This window comes from Emydura macquarii, unplaced genomic scaffold (genome assembly GCF_026122565.2).
Source record: "Emydura macquarii macquarii isolate MOO-44397 ecotype Brisbane River unplaced genomic scaffold, CSIRO-AGI_Emac_v2 contig_2768, whole genome shotgun sequence".
Classification (NCBI taxonomy): Eukaryota; Metazoa; Chordata; order Testudines; family Chelidae; genus Emydura; species Emydura macquarii.
In genome coordinates, this window is record NW_027132905.1 from 51,876,267 (window position 1) to 51,898,923 (window position 22,657).

The window sequence follows — 22,657 nt, forward strand, 5'->3', positions numbered from 1 at the left end:
TATTATACAGTTTGAATCATTTACAATGTTCACTATATTTGACCCTGTGCTTTCATTCACATATAGTGCCTTTCCCTCACCAATATGACCCGCTCTGTCATTCCTATATGCTTTGTACCCTGGTTTTACCGTGTCCCAGTGATTATCATCATTCCACCAAGTTTCTATGATGCTTATTATATCAGTATCTTCATTTAATACCAGGCATGCAAATTCACCCGTCTTAGTATTTAGACTTCTAGCATTTGTATACACGTACTTACAAAATGTGTAATATTAATTATCTGCCTTTACGTGATATAATGGATGGGGGATCTTCTTTGTTTGACTCTCTCTCTTCACTTCCTACCTGCACTTTATCAACTTCCATCCTCTGCTCTTTACTGGGATCTGGAGTATCCCCTTTAAGAAAGTCTCCACTGAGGCCATGGTTTTCAACCTTTTTTCATTCGCAGTCCTCTAAAAAATTTCGAGTGAAAGTGCGGACCCCTTGAAAATCTGATGTCTGTATACAATGTTGAATTATGTGCAGGCAGTTTTCAGTCTAAGTCTTTCGCAGACCCCTTACACATAGTCTGCAGATCCCCGGGGGTCCGCCGACCACAGACTGAGAACCACGGCTCTAAGGGACGGCTCTGTCCGAACCGTACACTCGTCTGCAGCTTTCAGCTTTCCCCCAGCCCTTAGTTTAAAAACTCCACTACGATCTTTTTAATGTTACGTGTCAGCAGTCTGCTTCCATTTTGGTTTAGGCAGGGCCCATCCTTCCTGTATAGGCTCCTCCTTTCCCAGAAGGTTTTCCAGTTACTCATAATGGTAGGTCTCTGAAGGGCCTGATGTAAGGTGCATGGAAAGGGTTGCAGATTCACATCCCTCAGGGGATCACTGAAATGAAAATGTAAATGGAGAGAGTCTTGCTGGGTGAGTGCCTGAGGGCATCGCCTCTGACTTGGTCATAGTTACATGGAAGCCAGCTGTAGCGCTGTAGGCCTCTACTCTGTCTGGAGGCTGCAATTTCACGGAGTTAACATAGGATTTATCTGCCATTCTCCTTTATTGTGGTTGTGATGCACTGAATGTCTGGAGAATCTCTGATGGATACACCATGGGCAGAGGAAACGGACACCCTTGCCTTATGCTGCTCTTTAAGGAGAAAGGCTAGATTTTCAAAGGTACAGAGGTGGCAGAAGACGCAGATAGGCACCAGTGGAATTTTCAAAAGTACCTAAGCAGGTTTGGCAGTTAACTTGCATTGATTTTAAGCACCTTGTCACATTGACCCATGGGAGTTAATCCCCTAAACTGCTCAGACACTTGTGAAAATCCCACTTGGTGCCGATCAGCATTTTTACACACCTAAATGCCTTTAAAAACCTGATCAGAGGTCTCTGCTCTGGAGCTGTGCAAATAAAGGAAGGCATGTGGCGAGCCATGGAACAGTTTGCTGGAGGTAATTGGTTGATGTCTGAAATTAAATATCTCTAGTACTACAAAGCTCCATAGAATGCCTTCTCCACAGCTAATGTCAGGAAAAGGAGGTGATGTTTGCATTTCTTCAATGATGAATGATATTTGCTATATGACAAATGTGATCTGTAGCTCTGCCTTAAATAAAGCCCGAGTGCTCGGTGCAAATCAAGAGTGACAGGGCTAAAGGCAGCAGGTTTGCGAAGACTTTTAGATTAATTGATAACATTGGCCTGTGGGAGCTTCAGTCTTCTGGATTTTCATCGTTTTTCAGTAGTTCAGTTACACTGGTTTCCAAGCAGGAATTGGGAAATTTTCCTTGTTCCAAGGAGTGATTGAATGTTTAAAGTATTCAAGGCACTAGGAACGCCTGAACAGAACTCTAGAACTTGCTGCCAAAGCCAACCAGCCCCAGGGAATTACCACTGGGAAGAGAATTTTGAAGTTTATCTGTTGATATCTCTGCGTCAAATTACACTTTTTGTTCTTTGGTGATCTCTGGGATTCGGATGGTTTCGATACAACTGTGGATTTGTATTATGAGGGGAGTTCATTTAGGGTGAATACACTTTTTCTGTACAACTTAAAAACATGCATCTGCTACTGCTATTTAACAGTTGCTCTTTTATTGTCTCAGGTCTGGTCTACATTACAGATCTATAGGGGTACAACTACGTTAAAATCCACACCACTGAGCAACATAGTGAAACCGGCCTCGCTCCCTGTGTAGACCGTGCTTCTCTTGCGTACATATCTACCGCCTCTCGGGGAGGTGGATTAACTACGCAGACGGAAGAACTCTCTCCCGTTGGCATACAGCATCTTCATTAAAGCGCTACAGCAGCGCAGCTTCGTCAACATCCTTTAAAATTTGGAAGTCCAAACCTAGTGAGGATAATAGGAAGGAGCACAAACTCTGGAAGGTGAAGTGTAAAAGAATAATAAGGCAGGCCAAGAAAGAATTTGAAAGCAACTTGCTAAAGACACAAAATGTAACAGTAAGAATTTTTTTAAGTACATCAGAAGCCAAGAAGCCTGACAAACAGGTAGTAGAGCCACTACCTGACCAAGGTGTTCAAGGAGCACTCAGGGAAGACAAGGCCATTGCAGAGAAACTAAATGAAGTCTTTGCATCAGTCTTCACTGCAGAGGATGTGGGGAAGAAACCCACATCGGAGCTATGCTTTTTGGATGAGAAATCTGAAGTACTGTCCCATGCTGATGTGTCAGTAGAGGAGGTTTTGGAACAAACTGATATATTAAACAGTAGTAAATCATCAGGACCAGATGGTATTCATCCAAGAGTTCTGAAGGAAATCCAATATGAAATTGCAGAACTACTAACAACACTTTGTGTAACCGATCACTGAAACAAACCTCTGTACCAGATGACTGCAGGATAGTAATGTAACTCCGATTTTTAAAAAGAGCTCAAGAAGCAACGCTGGCAATTACAGGTTCGTAAACCTAATTTCAGAACCAGGCAAATTGGTTGGTACACAGAATTCTCAGACAGAGATAAACATGATTTGTGGGGAAGAGTCAACACAGCTTTTGTAAAAGGAAGTTACTGATCACCAATCTATTAAAATTCTTGGATGGCGTCAACAAGCAGTTGGATATGGGTGATCCAGTTGAGATAGTGCACTTGGACTTTCAGAAAGTCTTTGACAAGGTCCCTCACCAAAGGCTTTTAAGGAAACTAAGTATTCATGGAATAACAAGATGGCCCTCTCATGGATCAGTAACTAACTGGTTAAAAGACAGGAAACAAAGAAATGAATAAGTGGTCAGTTTTCACAATAGAGAGAGGTAAACAGTGGGGTCCCCCAAGGATCTGTACTGAGACCTGTGCTACTCAACATATTCATTAATGACCTGGAAAAGGGAGTGAACAGTGAAGTGGCAAAGTTTGCAAATGCTACAAAATAATTCAAGATAGTTAAAGCTGACTGTGAAGAGTTACAAAGGGGATCTCACAAAACTGGGTGACTGGGCAACAAAACGGCAGATGACATACAACATTGGTAAGTGCAAAATAATGCACACTGGAAAAAAAAATCCCAATTACACAAATGTAATGGTGCGTTCTAAGTTAGCTGTTGCCACTCAAGAAAGATCTTGGAGTCATTGTGGAGTTCTGGTCACTCCATCTCAATGATTCATTGAGGAGAGACTAAAAAATTGGGCTGTTCAGTTAGAAAAGAGACGAATAAGGGGGGATATATGACAGAGGGCTATAAAATCATGACTGGCATGGAAATAGTGTACAGAAAGGTAAATAACATTTCTCTATTCACTACAAAAAACTCTCCTAGATGAGTCATTGAGATGTGGTGACCAGACCTGAACACAATAGTCAATGGTTTTTGTAGTGAATAGAGAGATGTTATTTACCTTTCCCACAATACAAAAACCAGGGGTAAGGGGCAAACCCCAAAGAAGAGGAAGTACTTTTTCACACAATGCACAATTAACCTGTGGAACTCATTGTCACAGGATGTTGTGAAGGCCAAAAGTATAACTGGATTCAAAAAAGAACTACATAAATTCACGGAGGACAGGTCCATCAATGGCTATTAGCCAAGGCGGTCAGGGACACAATCACAGGTGACCCTAAACCTTTGGCTGCCAGAAGTCAGAAGCTGAAGAAAGGGTGGATCTCTCCAGAATTGCCCTGTTCTATACACTGTCTCTGAAGCTCTGGCACGACCTCTGCTGGAGAGAAGATACTGGACTACATGGACCATTGGTCTGACCCAGTATGGCAGTTCTTATGGTGTAGCTTGGAAAAACCCAGGTGAAGAGGGGAGAGAGACGTGGGTCTATGCCCATGAGGGGTGATGGCTGAGGAGCCAGGGACTGGAATGTGTGTTCTTGGTGGACCACGGAAGGGAAATACGGGTGCATCTGCCATGAACTGTGACATCCATCACTAGCACACGCCTGCCCCATTCCCTCTGACTCCTGTTAGAATCATAGAATCATAGAATCATAGAATATTAGAGTTGGAAGGGACCTCAGGAGGTCATCTAGTCCAACCCCCTGCTCAAAGCAGGACTAACCTCTGCTATATCATCCCAACCAGGGCTTTGTCAAGCCGCAGCTTAAAAACCTCTAAGGATGGAGATTCCACCACCTCCCTAGGTAACCCATTCCAGTGCTTCACCACCCTCCTAGTAAAAAACTTTTTCCTAATGTCCAACCTAGACCTCCCTCCCTGCAACTTGAGACCGTTGCTCCTTGTTCTGTCATCTGCCACCACCGAGAACAGCCTAGCCCCATCCTCCCTAGAACCCCCTTTCAGGTAGTTAAAGGCCGCTATCAAATCCCCCCTCACTCTTCTCTTTTGCAGACTAGAGAGAAGTTAGAGAAGGCTGGGATTGCAAACATTTAAGCAGTGCACCTATCTTTTAACATCTTGGGCTGTCCCTTGTGCTGTATTCTCCAGCACCTGGCTTAGATGGGTAGAAACGAACCCTCCTTGATTTGTTTTTACTTCAGTCCACTTTCTTGGCTGTGCTCCTTCCTTCATTGCTGGAAGTGACAGAATGGGCTCCCTTGAGCCTTACCACGGAGACCTCTCCTTTGAGCTACCAGGGGCAGCACCACATAGTCATCGACGGAGCCACTTCCCCCACGAGCACACCGTAAAATCAGCTACTTTGGGGAACGAGCCAAGCTGTGGGGTTTCACATTGCCCCTTCCACCTGAGGAGCTGAGAGTGCTTGAGCGCAGCGGTTACTTACAACAAGCCAGCCCTCCCCCCCGTGTCTGGGAAGCATTATACTCTCCATTTTACAGATGGGAAGCTGAGCAGTTAAACCATTTGTCCAAGGTCAGACACTCAGTGGCAGATCCCAGAGCACGGCACCCAGAGGCTCTAACCATCTTCATGGTCACACTGTTTCTTTCCCAGGGACTGTACGGCGGCTGTTCTGGGTTTGATTTCCAGGCCCTGGTTTCTCTGCGTGTGACACAACAGGAGGAGGGCAGAGCGTAGGGGTGCTAGAACAAAAGGAGCTCTCTGCAGAACTCATCAGGACGATGGGCAGGGCTGTACAGCGCCGTAAGTGTTCCAGAGTCAGTGTGCACACGGGGAGGTACTCCGGAATAGCTGTTGCGGTCCATTTCCCCCTGTAGACAAGCCCTTGGTGGAAAATCTCGGACCACATGCTGTGTCTGGAAGGCAAACTGACAGAGCCATTCCCTGCAGGGTCCCTGCTTCCCCCGGCCGTTTGGGAAGACCAGCCTGACCGCTGGAGAAGAGCCTCTGCTCACGAGAATGCTGTGCTCCTCACTGAGCAGCCTCTCTACCGCCCGGCCTAAAGGCAAGGCAGCAAGGGCCAAGCCTCTCCAGGGAAGCGGATCCTCCCCTCGCCCACCAGAGCCCACCGTGCGTGCAAGGGGCGACCTGCACCATTCCCTCGGTGGGAGCCTGGGGGAGCACACTCCCTATTCACGACCATCTCCACTGCAGGCTCGGCCGGGAGCTGAATTTACAGGGGACGTATGCCACCTGACTCATGTGTCTGGCCCTCCCCCAGCCCCCTGCCCATCGCCAGGAGCCGGAGTGCTGGCCCAGAATTACAAGCAGAACAGGCCGGCACCTCCCGTGGCTCGGCGGCCCTGAGCATGCTCAGTGTGGTTAACAGCCTGATGCTGTGCAGCTGTGATCCCCATCGCGGTTCTAATTGGATTCACAACACGCAGGGGTCAGCGAGAAACAGGAGGGAAAAGAATGAAAGAGGAGGAAAGAAAGAAGCGGCATTCTGCCTGCAGAGACAAAGGGGGGGAGCCCAGAGAATGGGACCCACAGCAGAAGCGTCCAGCAGCCCCAGAGCCCCAGAACCAGCACACGCCGGGAGTCACGTAGCCATAAATACACCCCCACCCCCCCCCCCAGACTGGACCACGCTCGAACATGGCTAATACGTACCCCTCCCTGACACACACACACACACACACACACACACACACAGGACACAGCTAGTCCGCAGCGCACATCACTACCTCTGCACGGCGACTGTTTTCCATGTCCCAACGCCATTAGCATCCCATGTAAAAATACCCTGGAGTCCCATTCTGGAGCACAGCCTGGCTCCACAGAAGCCGGAAGGCAAAGTGATACAAATCTGCCCAGGGCCCTCTGTGTCGCAGGCGCGCACAGCTGTACTCAGCAGCATCTCGGGTCCCTGGGCACGTCAGGCACGTGTCGGGATGTTCACACCGACGTGAGAGCAAAGCTCTCCCTTTCACGGCGGCATCCCTCCCCCACAATGGCACTGGGAGCCTCGTGCACGGACAGAACGTGCTGCACGCAGCCCGCGGGGAGGCAACAGCCGCCGTGGAGCCGGACACAGCATCTTGTGCCCGTGTGGGCCAGCCAGGTGAATGGGGCCGTAATGCAGAGCCGCAGCCACGCAGCGAACACCACGGGCCGGTGTCCGGCTAAGCAGCTAATGGCTCAGGCAGTCCAGTCAGGGGGTCAAAGAACACAGTTCTGCCATGACGCTGCAGGGAGCGAGGCCTGCCCCACACGTAATGCTCTCCGTCTGGGAGCCCACATCTGACCCCAGAGTACTAGCGCCACCCGGGACAGTAAATCGGGTCTTCTCTGCCTTCCTCGGAGAGCCATGGAAACAGCTGGTGGATCGTGGGTGAAATTCTAGCCCTACTGAACTCGAGGGGAACGCCCCATTAGGGGCCAGGATGGTTATTGCAGTGGTGCTGGGCGGGGACCCCACTGGGCTAGGCACTGTGCACCAGGACAGTCCCTGCCCCAACGAGCATGTCTCTGGTGAATGGAAACGCCAGGCCTATTAAAGTCGTTACATAAACCCAGACGCGCCATGTAACCCAAAGGGGAGGCCAAGGGACCCTGCACGGCTCATGCCATTGGGGGTATATGTGCAGCTGCTTCCGACCTAGCACCCTGGCTTTAGCCTTTAGCCATAAGCCTCTCTGGGCCTTCGTGAGCAGGCAGAGAGACACCACTGTCAAAGGAGTGCTTGGTGTTAGAGCCTGGCAGAAACAGAGCTAGCAGAGGGCACAGAAGCAGCTCTGCCTCTGCCATCCCAGCACAGAGCCAATGAACGAGAGAGGCAGAGACTGAGATGTGCCTAGCACACTGCGTGGGGCGGGGAGGCAGTGCAGACAAAGGGACGGGGCAGGGGGAAAATCTGCAGAGGCAGAGAAGGAGAGGAGGAGAAAGTGAGGAAGAAGGAGAAGCCAGGAGGGAGTGTCTCAGGAGGGAAGGCCGGGGGAGGCGGGTTCGGATGCAGCATGTTAATGAGACTCTGGCAAACACAAGGGAAAGAAGCAGGGAAGCGACGGGGCCTGGGGAGAGGAGAGAAGCGCGGTTGCTCACTCCGTCTGCCCCTGTGGGGCCCTGTGCGACTGGGTAGCAGGGCCCAGGGAAATGAAAATCTCTTAACCACACAGAATTGTTAACTGCTCCCAAATCCTTTTGTGCCATGACTGCAAGCTTAGCCGAGCTTTAGCTGTGAGATGCATGAACTTCCTCAATAAATATCTCGTGTGCGCTGCCTGGAGCAGGTTTGCATTGTATGACCCAGAAGAAAAGCCCAGCAGAGAAAGCCAGCCACTTCCCCAGCTCTTTACAGCAGCGTTTGGGGCCTTTTAATAACTCGGCATGCAACCTCCAGAAGAGCTCAGGCAAGCAGAGCGCCCCGCCTCTGCGGGCTGGGTGCCGTGCAGGCCGCGCGGGCCATCTGATAGTACTTCACACTGAAGGCCAGCTTTTATTTGCTTGTGTTTTGCTGTTGGAAAGGGGCCCAGACTTCCTTCCACCTCTGGAAACATGAGTAAACCTGCCAGCCACATGTACGAGTTCGTGCTCTGGGCTGGGCTGCTCCAGGATGGGACAAGGATAAGGCTGGAGTCTGGGTGGGAAGGAAGGGGAGACACAGCTCCCCAGATCCCTATAAACCAGGCAGGCTGGGAACCAAAGGCGCTTTCATTGTGCCAGCAAGAAGCTCCCCTTTCCCTCTCCCCTGCTGGGAGGGCCCAACGATGGGTCTGCCAAGAGGAAGGGGACGGCAGGGCTGAGCTGTGCCCCACAGGGAGGCAGCTCTCCCTACAGACCTCCACCCTTCAGGGGTGACTAAGGGCAGGGCCAGCTGCACCGCCCAGCTCTCTCAGGAGCACGCTTTTGCAGGCAGGCGTGGAGGCTCCCACGTCCATTCATTCGCAGACCCAGCGCTCCACAGGCGCCCCACAGGACCCTGCAGAAGGGTGAGGCCTGCAGCAGGCGACAGCCACAGCAAAGGCCTGCGGGCTCTCTCCTCTGCCCTGCACTCTGCCTGGGCGCCTGGGATTCCTGGGAAAGGCTCTGGCGTGTTGTCAGGCAGGAGGGAAGGGGTCCTGTATCCCGCGGTATCCACGGGGGCTCTGTCAGGGAAGAGAGCTGAGACAGGGACACCAGGCAGACAGAGGCTCCCAGGCCAGCGCAGCCTGACACACACAACCTCCCACCCGGGGGACACCATGTCACACACACAGCCACTGACCACAGCCACGGACCCCTCCTCCTCTTCTTCTCAGCACCCTTCCTTCAGGCCCCTCCATCCTCAGCTTCCCGTGAGGTCTTACAGCCCCCTTCCCCTCCGCAGGGGGCCATACGCCTCGGCCTCCATCTCCACCCCTGGAACCCTATTCCCTTCCTTCCCAAAGCCCCACCACGTTGCATCCCTCCCACCTCACGCCCCCCGCCCCCCCTCCCGGCCTTTCTGTCAGTGGGCCAGTTTAAAAACCAAGCCTGTCTCCACAGAGAGCAAGCCATGCTGGGCCCCTGCTCCCACTGGTGTCTAGGGCAAACGTTACCCTGCCCACAGGCTACTCCATTCAGCCCCGTGGGGACGGGGCAGTCCCGGGTCTCAGTCCCTCGCAGGGATGGTTACTACCCCTGCAAACGCATTCTCTCCCCGTGGGGGCCCCTCTCCTGCTCCCATTCTCTCTGGGCTTTCCAAGAGCCCAGCCCGCCTGAGAAGCTGTGGGAACCCAAAGCTGGGCCGTCTGGCCTGGCACCTTCCCCAAACACCTTCCAGCTCCAGCCCCTCCCTCGTCCTGTCCCGGAGTCCCACCATGCTGCCTCTGCCAGCGTGGCGCCCCGGCCGAGGGACCTCCCCCCCTTGCCGTGGCGCAGTTCTTGAGCCAACTACCCCACGAAGCCTGGACTGCAGGCCTCCGTGTGATTAACGAGCGCAGGGAGTTCAGAGCCACACACGCAGCGCGGGCTGTGGAAACAGCTGCTGAATCACTGGACTCCCAAATCCTGCTGCTAGGAAAACAAAGGGAAGAGGCAGCCCGGCTCTCCCTCTCTCTTCCCCCCTCCTCCGTTCACTCTCTTTCTAGAGCACTTTCAAATTCCTTCCTCTCCTCTCTGCCCGCTCAGACTGGGCCACGGCCTGTTGCTGCCACGCCACTCCATCAGCTGCCTGAGTCCTGCAGGTGGGAGCCCAGGCACCCGACGGGCTAGTCTGGAGCAGCCCAAGCCAGGCCGGAGCAGCCCAAGCCAGCCCCTGCCCCAAGGCGCCGGCACCGCTGGCTGGGGGGAGCTATTTGGGCCAGCGCCGACGCCACCGCGTCCCGTCGGAAACATTTCGTGGGAGCCTGTCGATTCTGACCGCGTGGCGTGTGTGACAACGTCGAAAGGACTCGCAGTGCCGCACAGGGGGTGAAGCCCCCTCCCCAGGGGTCACCCCACTGCCTGGAGACCCCGAGACTCTCCCCATTGCTCTGCTCTGGCCCTGCACCACGCTTGCCTGGCCCCTGCACTGGGGTGTGCGGGCGCCTATGGTGGCCCCACACAGCGCCTGCCCCAGGGTGCCCCAGGGGCCGGCCTTTCCTGCTCGAAGATGGAGGCTGATGACGCAGACCCAAAAGGGCCCGTTCTGACCCCAGGCCAGCCCATCCCTTCCGTTGCCTCAGAGATTCAGGGACTTTAAGGCTTGCCCCTTCTCTGTCCCTTCCCGTCTCCACTGGGAGGCTGGGAGCAGACGCGCCCCCTTGCCCCAGTGAGCGCATTAGGATGCGCCTTTCCCGTCACGCACCCCGCTGCCATATCTATAATTGATCTCGGAGGAACTCTGACTCGACACCCATTGCCAAGATGCTATCGGGGCCCTAATGGGATTTTTATATTTAGCTTGCACAAGGGAAGGCTCTGTTGGCTGGGATGAAATATTTCAATGACTATGTCTGCCCAGGAACCAATCCGGGGCCCCTGGCTGTGCCGGCTCTTTTCATTCCTTCTCACAGGCTCTCACGCGTTTCTTTCTCCCTCCTGTTATCTCGGCAGCTTCCCTGGCTCCTTCTCCCCCACCCCCCGTCCTGCTTCTGGCTGCTGGAGATGCGAGTCCCCTTGTCGGTATATTAACAGCTGCCAAACTCCACTTCTCTCTCAAACCTGATTGCCACTTTCCCTTCGCCCAACTTCACCCTGGCCTGGCTCTGAGCTGCAGCTTGTTAACACCAGGGCTACTTCCATCACACATCGTCCTGGAGTCGGCCAGAGAAGCATTCCCTTTCCAGCAGTCCCTGAGCAGGCACCGGGCTTACCCTGGGACGTATCTACTCTACAGCCGCTGCAGCGGTATGACTGGAGTGCAGACACTTCCTACATCAACAGAAGGGGGTTTTCCCTCGATGTAGGTAATCTACCGCCCCAAGAAATGGTGGCTAAGTTGACAGAAGAATCCTTCTGTTGTCCTAGCCACCTCTATACCGAGGGTTCGGTCGACCTAAGCATGGCACATAGCTAGGGTCGCTCTAACTGTTAAGTGCAGAGTAGCCTGAATGTGGGTAGGAGAGGGCAAGGACAGGGACGTGCAGGAGAGGGAGAGAAAAGCCACATTTCTCCAGGTGCACAGACAGTATCACAGAGACGTTGTGCCCCAGTCACTGTGCCCTGCAGCCCCTTTGTGTATAAACAGCACAAACAAACAGGCTATCTGCCAGCTGCATGCCGCCAGGGATACTGTCTGCAGGGACACCCTGCGTGGGGCGTAGCAGGACGGGCAGAGAGCAGGCAGGAGGGGACCGGCTGGAAAGTTAGGACATCCTAGAGATTCTGCAGCGCTACAATGGCCCATCAATGGCTGCCCGAGCCTGCACCAGGACTGAGACGAGCCCCGGAGCAGGAGGCATAATTGCCTTCTCCCTGGCCTAGGGCTGGGGCAGGGATGAATTCCCCTGACCGTCCCTTTTCTAACAGGAATACTGGACTGCAGAGCAGCGTCTCCAGGCTCTGCTCTCTTTGTACGTCAGTCTGTCCCGTCGACACAGCCCTGCGACACATTCCTTTCATAGCGACTGCTACACTAGTGATCATACATTCATCGAGTCCAAGGCCAGAAGGGCCCACAATGACCGTCTAGCCAGCTCTCATGTATAACACAGGCTAGAGACCTTCCCCAAAGTCACTCCTAGAACAATTCTGTGAGAAAAACGTCCGAGCTGCATTTCAATATTGTCAGTAATGGAAAATCCACCACAACCCCTGGTAAATTGTTCCAGTAGCTAATTACCATCGCTGTAAAAAATGTACGCTTTATTTCCCGTCTGTATTGGTCTAGCTTCAAACTTCCAGTCTTTGGGTCATGTTATGCCTTTCTCTGCTACACCGACGACCCCAGTATTAAATATTTGTTCCCCATGTAGCTACTTACAGACTGTCATCAAGTCACCTCTTCACTGGTTTTGTTAGGCTTATGTAGATTTTGCTCCTGGAGTCTGTCACTAGAAGGCAGGTTTTCCAATCCTTTAATCATTCTCTTGGCTCTTCTCTGAACCCGCTCCAGTTTATCAACATCCTTCCTGATACCGGAACTGGACACAGGATTCCAGCAGCAGTCACAGCAGTGCCAAACACAGGGAAAAGAACCTCTCTGCTCCTACGCGAGATTCCCCTGTTTATGCACCCCCGGATCCCATTAACCCTTGTGGCCACTGTGTCACTCTGGCAGCTCACGTTCAGCTGATGACCCACCTCCCTTAAAATCTTTGTCAGAGACACTGTTTGCCAGGGTGGAATCCCTCCTCGTGTAAGCATGGCCTGCACGCTTTGCTCCTCCATGTAGACATTTACAGTTAGCCATATTAGAACGCATACCATTTGCTTGAGCCTAATTTACCAAGCAAATCCCGATCACTCTGAATCAGTGACTTGGCCTCTTCATTATTTAACATCCCCCCCCCCCAATTTTTTGGGTCATCTGCAAACTATCAGTGAGGATTTTATATTTTCTTCCAGATCACTGATAAAAGTGTTAAGCAGCAGAGGGCCCAGAAACACACCTGTTGCATGACGATTCCCCACTTCCAATTACATTTTGAGACCTGTCAGGTAGACACCTTTTAATCCACACAGTGCGTGCCATGCTAATCTTACATCTTGCTAGTTTTCAGATCAAAGTGTCCTGCGGTACCAAGTCACACGCCTTACAGAAGTCTAAGCACATTACGTCAGCACTGTGACTTGTACTCAACGGCTGGGCCGAAGGCAGCACTCTGAATGAGCTGGCGGAAACAGACAAAGGCGCTCACACTGGGGTGACCCTCTGTGGTTGCGCCGGGTCACTAAAGCAGCCAGCTGGAGCACAGTACAGGGACACTTCGTATGCTTCCCCTGTACCTCTGCTCCTCCACCAAAGCCCCTCACGCTGCCCGGTAGCTGCCCACCCAGCTACTCTGGGTCTGGGCTCCACACACAGTCTCAGTCCTCAACGGCAGCCCCCGCTGCTTTTCCAGCCGAGTTCCCCCCAGGCCATCCCCTGCAGGCCTTTGCCAACCATGCCAGACCAAGGGTGGTTCTGCCCTGAGGACAAGTGTGTAGACTGTTCCCATTAACATTTATGACTGAATCCAGACACGTACCCAGTGGCTAACCAGAGAACCAGCCCCCAGATCTCTGGGCCCTTCGATGACCACAGCTGACAGAACCGAAAGACTGTGACTCACACTGAATCTGCTACAGCAGAAAAGCAGCAAACAACAAGAACTGAATCTCTGACGCCAGCCGCCAGCCAGGCGTCAGCGCACACCCGGCCTGCCCCCATCCCTACCTGCCGTGCGTGAGTCAGGGGCCGTTAGAAGGAGCCAGGAGCAGCAAGACCCAGGATTTATCTGGTCATTGGGAAGGCCAAGGTGACCCACCTGCGCCCATTTCTGGGCATTTCCTGCCACCCCCCCCGACTGTGGAGGGGGTAGAGGGCAGAGCCCGCAGCAAACCCCAGTGGAAGTCATGGCTGATCATTCCACTGTATTCCAAAGGCACCATGAGGGTGAGTGGGACCGATGGGATGGGGGGCAGTGGAGCTAGGGAGAGGCGGTGGAAGGCCAGGTGTCAAGGGGAGGGGGAACAAGTGAAAGTCACTCATTCCTGGAAGACCCCCTCCCCTCCCCCGGAAGTGAGCGGATTGCATTCCAGCCACGCCTAGCAGTGCCTCTGCTACACACTGCTCTGAAGTTCAGGACGTCGTGTCACAGAGTAAAAGTGTTCCCTGTTTGGACCACAATTCTCCCTAGGAACGGATTCCCCTTCAGACCCTGCTGCCGTCGGGAGGGGCTCTGCCCACCCATCCTTGCGCCACCTGTTCTGACTGGCCACCGTAACCCAGCTGCCGGCGGAGCCCTGCAAAGTGAAGGGCTGCTGGCCTCCTTGGGTCTCGTACCCACAGGTGCTGCAATCACGCAACGCCAGCACCCCCGAGCCAATCGGGGGTTTCCTCCAGCATGGTCTCTTCCAAGGTGAGGTGCGGCCTGGGCAGACTGGCTGGGAGATCAGCATGAACGAGACGGGGACTGAAGATGGAACATGCCACGTGTTTGTGTGTGTGTGTGTGTGTGTGTGTGTGTGTGTGTGTGTGTGTGTGTGTGTGTGTGTGTGTGTGTGTGTGTGTGTGTGTGTGTGTGTGTGTGTGTGTGTGTGTGTGTGTGTGTGTGTGTGTGTGTGTGTGTGTGTGTGTGTGTGTGTCCCTCAAACGGCTCGGGTGTGCCAGGGTGGGTCAGCCTGGTCACCGTGTAGACCCATGGGCACCCAGGGATGGGCACAGATGGTCACGCTTGCTCAGAAATACGGGAGCGCACACGTCAGAGCAGAAGCTTAGCTAGGAGCAGGTGTTCCCGAGCACCCAGGCCCGTGGACAGGCAGCCCAAACAGGCTCTGCTTTCTGCTCTGAACAGGATTCAGTGTAGTGATGGGAAACCAGCACACGACAGAGAGAGGTGTGTGGAGATCAGCCAGTGGCCGGCTCTCAGAGATCCTGCAGAGCCTGTACAGCGAATGCAAGGGACTGGAGCGTGCTGCCTCGTGCAGGCAGAGGGGCAGCGAATAGCCGCACACACGTGACTGCAGCCCTCACGGCACTGCCCATCTGTTGATCGAGGCAGGGTGTGAGTTCCCTAAAGCCTTTGTCCGGGCTGTTCTCCCCATTGTTCCCATCTCTGGCCGGGGAGGTCACTGTCGGATCGGCAGAGCAGCAGAGTAAAGCCACAAATCCTCATTACCCACACTGAGTAATGCCCAGAGAGCCTCGGTTCTCCAGCCCATCTCCGCTGCCAGGAAGCAAGGCCCCCAACATCTCCTCCGAATCCTGGCCCTGGAGAGTTTGCCGGAGAACCACAGCCCGGCAGGCAGGGGCTGGGAATGGAGCAGGCAGCTGGGGGGGAGCAGCCAAAGGATACGTGATGCACTCAGGCTCGCTGCCACCGCAGGGACGGGACAAAGTCGCTGCACAGGGCGTGTCTGCTAACGGGATGTAAGAAAATCTGGGCCAGCCAACCTCCCTCTGCCTGCAGGAGAAGCATCATGTTGAGGCACCTCCAAGGCTCTGTCCCCCATGTGCCCTGCCTAGCGCAACCACCGGCTCCCATGCTGAGGACACAGCGTCTGAACCAAAGCAAAGAGAAATGGTTACCTCTGCAGACGGTCCCGTTCTCCACCAGTTCGTAGCCAGCCTTGCACATGCACCGTCCGATGGGCACCAGCCACTCCCCGTCCCCGTTGCAGTACAGCTTGATGGGGACGTCCACCTCCTCGGCGTTGGCAATGCACGAGCCCCTGGCTGCCACCAGAGACGTGCTCTCTGCTCCCGAGAGCGTCTCCTGAAACACGGCCCCGTTCTGCACCACGCGGGGGCACTTGCGGTAGAAGACCCTGACGGCGATTAAGGACATGCAGCCCCCGTAGTCCTGGAATGCCAGGTAGAATCCGTTCTTGGAGACCGGACCGAAGCTGCGCACCTCAGTGTTGATCTTCATCACCCGGCCACCCAGGTCCACCTGGGAGAAGCTCTCGTCCGCCGCAATGGTGTCCACCTTGGTCCAGGGGTTCTCCATCCAGTTGGGAAAGGTCTTGGTGGCCGAGTCGAAGTCAGATTCGTAGTAGTAGAGGTTAAAGGTCTCCTTGCAGGAGCCGGGAACGTTGGGGATGCTGCTGCAGTCCCGGACGGAAAACTTCATCTCCACGTGGATGCGGTGAGCTCCTCTCCTGCGGATGTACTTGGTCCGCAGCCAGTTGTTCTGGCTGGACTCAAAGACGTTGCACACCTGGTACGTCCGGATCGTGTTCATGTTCTCGTCGTATCCGCTCACCTCTTCCCACTGCAGAGGGGACACAGAGAGTCACGGGCTGCCCTGCATTTACATTCCCTGGCAGTCAGCACATCAGCCCCCTGATCCCCTTCAATGTGGGGTCAGCTGCATGGGTGCAAACCGCACTGCACCAGGGTGAATCGTACCTACACTCGTGCTCTGCCGAGGTGCAGCTGCACCTGTGTGAGATGCCCAGCGTACACCCTGAGCCAGTGCCCACCCCTCACACGCTCCGTGCCCACCTGGTGTGCTAGGCAGGCAGGTGCTGGGAATGGCTGATGCAGTGATGGGGGAAGCTGGGGAGGGAGCAGCCAAAGGATACGTGGAGCCCTCACTGCTGGGACTGGACAAAGCACCACGCTGGCTGGGGAGCTCTGTACCCCCGAGGAGGGGGGGGACTTTGTTTCCACTGGCATTAATGGGAGATACATGCTCTGATTGGCAGAGGAGACTCTTCAAGGGGCAGTAAAGTACCTCCCCGTGTCTAGCACAGCCTGTGCCTCTGTGAGAAGGGCTCTCACCCCTGGTGACTACAGACATACAAACAGGGACTGGAGTTTTGATTTCTCCGGGGCGGGGTTCACACACATTGCAGAGAGCATTGGCGATCCAGATTAGACCCATTTTAAGGCGCTGAAGGAGAACAATTCGCTCCAAACTCCTTGACGGGTCTCCTTTAGCCTGCTTGAAATGCAGCAGAAACCCTCATTAAACACTTAGCCCCTGGGCTGCCACACGACCTCCGCCTACTCAGCAGGGAGCTGCTCTGGTTTGTGAATGGGGGTTTGCTGCCCAGCGCCAGGCTCAGCTCCCAGGAGGTGGAACAGCTAATGCCCTGGGACTGACACTCTGCAGGGGTGGGGTGTGCAGGCAGCTGGGGTGTGTGTGGTGGGGCTGGGCCCAGGACATGAATCCCAGCTGTGAGCAGCCATGCCTTTACCGGGGTCCTCTCCAGCAGGCTACCCTGCATGCAGGGGCCTGTTAAGGGCAGGGCCTCGCGGTCTGGAATCCCGATGCCTTTCACAGACGTATTCCCACTGTGGCTACAGATGGGGCAGACGTTCCACCGGATTTCCTAACGTGGAGGGAAAATCCCTTTCGAGGCTGGACCTTGGCCGAGAGGCCAGGGACCTCAGCGCTAGTGGAAGCTGCCGATTAGACCATCGGGTTAGCTGCAGAGCAGCGGCAGCATGAGCAGTGGGGGCAGCCCCGCTCCCCCACGCTGCCTCTGCTCCGGGGGAGCACCATGCCGAGGCAAAGGGGCCCCTCTGAGATCAGAGGGGAGCTCAGTCCCGGGGCCCACTCATTTCGGGGCCTCTGTCCTGAGGATGCCAGCAAGGAAAGGAGCCAGTGCCCCTGCGGTGGGACGGTCTGTGCAGAGACACCCTGGGCACTAGCCCCTCGGCTGAGAACCACAAACTCACCTCGCATCAGACGTGGAACAAACCTGCCAGAAAATCACCTCTCTGGACATTTAGCGTGTGTCGTGGGGAGGATCCCTCCCGTTCCATGGCTACTTCCTACCCCCCAGGCCCTAATTTCACCACCTCCCATGGCCCCTCCCTCACTTATACCCGCCAAGGTCGACTAGACGGTCAGGGACTGCTCTGTTTGTACAGCGCCTGGCTCCGTGGGGCCTGGGCCAGGACTGGGCCTAGGCACGGCAGTAACACGGCAAGACCCCGACTGCGACGGACTGCCTCATCTCACCCCGCAGGGGCGGTTTCCATGGCTGCCCCACCACCACTCCTGTCTTTGGCACGAGCAGCACCAAGTACACGCTGGAGCGGGAATGAACGGCTACCCCCCCAGACAGAGGCAGGGCCCTGCCATGTACCTTAGGCACAAGAGTCATTCATTTGTGGCGTGCACAGATGTGAGAGGGATACTGGCTGGGAGGAGGCCTTAGCAACCAACCGCGCCTCCCCAAGAAAGCAGAGCTCCTCCCACGGCTTCGCCCAGGCGGCCAGGAAAGGTGCAGCATCCAGAGCTTGCCCCACCCCTCCCACAGCACCTACAGCCCGCACCTTTCCCGTGGGGCAGGCAGAAATTAGCATGTAGCCAGTGATTTCATGTAATTATTCGCGGAGTGTGTTGTGTTATGATTAACGAACATGTCATGTCAGATATAATCATTGTATGCTAACTGGAGATAAGCCGTGGGATGGTGGAAGCATAAGACTGATCAGTATTTAGAAGTGATAATGATGTATTAGGTATCTGGGTAAGGAGGGCTGAAACACAAGGCCTAGAGGCTGGAGGATTTTAGCTTAGCTATTTTAGGCCTTAGAGATGATAAATGCTGGTGTAAGTGACCGAAAAATAGCCTGATGCTGTAAGATGATGGGAAGAGATGTACGAAGGGGTGAAATTGCGAAAAATTGGCCGGAAAATGAATGGTAGATTGCAGAAAGGCTCTAGAAGCACATTTTTCTCTAACATGTGCCTTAAGCACAGGATAGAGGTTGTGCGTCAATGCTAATGAGAACAAAAGGAACTAGACACCACCTACAGAAAGTGGGGTACCTCAAGTTCTGGGGACACCAAACCAATAAGGAAAAAGAGGTCTGACACTTTCATGCAGACGTGTAGAACACAGGGATAGTCAAAATCACATTCTAAAAAGAGGGTTCCCAGAGGGGGAAAACTGAGCTTCCTACGGGAAAACTCCAACAGGAACCATCCCTCTACTGATGGCCACTCCACGAGCAGGCCCTGACACTCTCTAGGAGGATGTGAGCATGCCGGCAGCTAGAATTGGTGCACAGATATATTTAGGATTTATACATGCTGTGTGTGTGTGTGTGTGATATTCATAACTGTGCTGGTAACTTTAATACAATCGATAAAAGGCAGTAGACCTTGTTCTTTTGATTGCAGGTGCTACTTTCCTTGGTTTTCATGTGTTCTCATGAACTCTAGATCTGACACCAGTGGCAGAGATAACCCTGTTGCACTCAAGACTGCAGTCGCTACAGCCAGACCCACACTGGTGTAATAGAACGTCACTAACGTTACTTTACATAAAATAAAAGGTTATGGATATAAAATCACGGATTGTAGCAGCAGGAAGCAGCAGTGTCCAGGGCTGCCAGGTTCCTGCCGCAGGTGGGAAACAGCACGAGGCAGGCTGTGTCTCTGGAGATACTAAGCAGCATATTCAGCTTGGAGTGGAGCAAGAGGGGGAATGTGGTAGGCGCTGTTGACAAAATCCCAGCCGGCTGGAATGGCGTTTTATAAACCTGCTCACGCAGAAGCCAAGCAGTTTCCCATGGACATGAAACCTGATGTGCTGAGCAAAAACCCTCCTAGCAAACCGGCCTGCACTACCCAGCACAAGGCAGCAGTCAGAGCTTCCCATGTGCCTCTCATCACACCCAGAGCAAACACCTCCACTGCTGACAGCCAGCACCGGCAGAAATGCAGGGATTCAAGTCTCAGAGAGCAGCCAGAGCACGCCTGCACTATTCTCCTGGCCCCTCAGCTCGTGAAAAGCCTCACAGGAGACACTCAGACCCTACAGTGCTATGCGCTGAGATCGCTCCCTGCACATTAAGGGCTAACTACCCAGCAGAGGCACTGTCATAAAGGTGGCCACATAATCCTCAAATGGTTCCAATTTTCCTTATTCGCACTGTCCACAAATCTGCCTCTCCAGCAAGGGATGCAGCAGGAGACCCCTTGGGCAGGCAGGGGGGACCCTGATCTTCATTTTATTTCCCACAATCGTCTGCATTGCAATGGAAAACGGCAGCAGGTTTTGCCCCATGTTTTGGTCACTGGTTGTTGGCGACGCTGGCTGGCCAGGAGGGATAAGGGGGGAGCAAATGAACATTCAGTCACGAAATCTATGGAAGGGAACTTCCCTGGCCTCTGTGACACAGGGCTCTCCCAGCATCACCATCCAGAAGAGAACCGTCCTGGTGCCTCACGTTACAGGTGGATTCTGCAGGGAAGTGTACTGGCCCGATCCCCAGCCCCTCTCGCATGCAGTCAGGTTAGGGCGAAGTGGGTCGGGGCGAGAGAGGCCAGCGGGAAGCCAAGCCACCTGCGTCTGCGGGGTTCCTCCAAAACTCTCTGTGCCTCTTGTGTTCCCCAGGCCATCACCGGAGCTCGGGGTGGGGAGGGGGACATGGGGCTGGAGAGCCCAGAGTGCGGGGTGTCTGCTCCTTCAGAAGGAATCCCTAGAGAGGCTCCTAGAGGGTGCGGCGAAGCCCCAGCTGTGGCTGCAGGCCAGATACCTGGTTCTAGGGCACCCAGAGCCCTGAGCTGGGAGGGAAGAGCGAGGAGTGTCAGGGCTCAGCTCTAGCATCTCAGAGAGCCAAGTCAGTGACCGCAGTGGATGCCGTGCTGTGATACTGTGCCCTTCTGCAGCACCTCCCTGGTGACGCAGCCTCCTGCGCCATGCGGCAGGGCAGGGCTGTGCGGACGGGGAGCTGAGGCACCAAGAGGGGAGACGCCTTTCCCCAGGCGGCACAGAGAGTCTGTGGCAGAGCTGCAGATGGAACTCAGCTCACGCCCCCACCTTCCATCCTGTGCTTTAACCACAGTGTCATGCTCCATCCTGCCAGCCCCCAGACCTTCAGCGACCCAGCTGGGGAATTCGGGATGGGCGTGGCAGGGGTTCTTGCCCCGGCAGCTGGGGTGGTTAAATAAGAACCTCTCAGATCTGGATCTTCTCCCCAGTCACAGTGCAGTGCTTTCCTGGCTGTGCCTGTTACATCCCTCTGCACTTCCTGCACCGAGCTAAATGCTTAGAATTTAGGCTTCTGGACCAGCTGAACTCCCACAGTGCCGGCAGCCCCTGTGACAGTCCTTGGCCGAGCTAGACAGTGACTGGGAGCGGGTGCCCAGCAGGGGAATAGGAGCAGTAAGATTCCCCCTTGCACTGCTGGGGGTGAGCTCACAGGAGCAGCTGGGCAGAGAGAGGCGAGGAAGGAGAGCTTTCTGTAGCTCTGCCATGACAGCCGAGCCAGCAGCCAGCACGGGGGTGTTGTAGTTTGCTCCTGGTACAAGACAACAAACGCCTCCTCCCCCGAGCAAGGGGACATGGACGAGGGACCCGTGCTTTGGCGTGCTGTTTCTGTCACCCTGGCCCCAGGGCTGTTCAGGGGGTGGGTGCACAGCTTCAGGATCCCCCTCTCAGAACCCCTCACCCCAGCCCCGGCTGCCCCAGCTGCAACGAGCGTGGGCTACTCCCCGCTGCCAGGCAGGGGCGAGGGGATACATGGTGCTCAGCCCCGGCAGGCCAGCCCCGGCTGCCCTCTCTCTCTATTTCTTCAGCTGGATCTTTGTGTTATGGGAGAGCATAGAACAAAGAGACCCATCAACCTCCAGGCTACACACGTGCTTACAGAGCTGAGTCCTGAGTCCCACCTCCATGTGAGTCAGATGGAGCTTGTCTGAATAAGGGCCCCGGGATCTGGCTCACAGGGACCCCATTTCAGGGGATCTGCTCCACTTACAAACCCAACTGCTCAGCTCCTTGCTCAGGTGTGACTCTGCACCTCCTCCAGCAAGCTCCCATTGCTGGACGGGAACAAGGCGTCACCACAGCCAGAACTGGCCCAAAGTGAATGGCTCGCTCGGTGCTAATTCCCTGCGAACGCAGCAGGTGTTGCCTAGCAGCGAGGCTCCCTCCCGCCCCTCTGCTCTGCAGGGGAAGATGCTGCTCCCCCTCGTGGGAAGGGGGAAGGCGGAACCCATCGGCCACGCTTTCTGCAGCTGAGCTCTTCTTGCTATGGCTGATCCCCGAGAAGCCAGGCCTGTTCCGCTTTCCATTCCCAGCCAGTTCACGGCAGGCCCCGGGCCAGCAGCAGGTGTGTTGGGTTCACTGTTCCGGCTCTCAGTGGTGTCCAGTGAGAATCCGTCTCCGAATCACACAGACGCTTTTTAAAATATTACCCGTTGTCAAAGATCCCCAAAACCTCAAAATCCAGGAATTTTGGGGGGTGACACTTTTGCCTTTTGTTTTTGAGCCCGTTTCGGCGAATCTCTTTTATTGAACACTGACATCTAGGACTGCTAATTGGTCCCCAGTCTGTAATCTGGGTCCTAAACCACCGTTCCCTTAAATCCCGTGGAGGAAGGGAAGGGGCCCATGGCCCGAGAAGAGAGAACTCACCCCTGAGGGAGGATGCACTGTCCAGCCCAGCTCTGCCGTCGCCGTGGTGGAGTCCATCAGCGTTTCTGTGGGGAGATTACAAAAGAGAGCCGTCAAGGGGAGAGCAACCTCATCAGGCAGGCCTGGGTGAGCAGCACAGCAGGACCCGGACCAGGAGAGCCATTCACGCACCCTGGGACGGCTTCCAGACAACCCCGGCTCAGGGCAAGAGCCTTAAAAGGCCGATGGGTGCAGAAACCAGCTAGGGTCCCGGGCGGAGAGCACAGTCTGCCCCCGGTTAGCATTTTGCCTTTCACATACCACAGATGACCCACTCCAGAGCCTAGGGGTGCCTCCAGAGCCGGGATTCAGCTAGCTGTCAACAAGGAGGAGGGCCCAGGCTCATTTAGGGCCACACCCAGAACGGAGTAAAGTCCTGGAGAGCGTGCCCTTTGCCTTCAGCGGACATTG

General features: G+C 54.6%; 1 protein-coding gene across 1 annotated transcript in view; it reads right to left on the minus strand.

The window, feature by feature from the left end:
- Nucleotides 1-22,267, minus strand: part of EPHB2 (EPH receptor B2) — a 109,257-nt gene extending 86,990 nt beyond the window's left edge. Inside the window, exons 1-2 of the mRNA XM_067566271.1 lie at nucleotides 22,208-22,267; nucleotides 15,408-16,092 (exon numbers count right to left, since the gene is read on the minus strand). Coding sequence (XP_067422372.1) covers nucleotides 15,408-16,092; nucleotides 22,208-22,264 — 742 coding nt within the window. The 5' untranslated portion in view covers nucleotides 22,265-22,267. The remainder of the gene's footprint in view (nucleotides 1-15,407; nucleotides 16,093-22,207) is intronic.
- Between the last annotated feature and the right edge of the window lie 390 nt (nucleotides 22,268-22,657).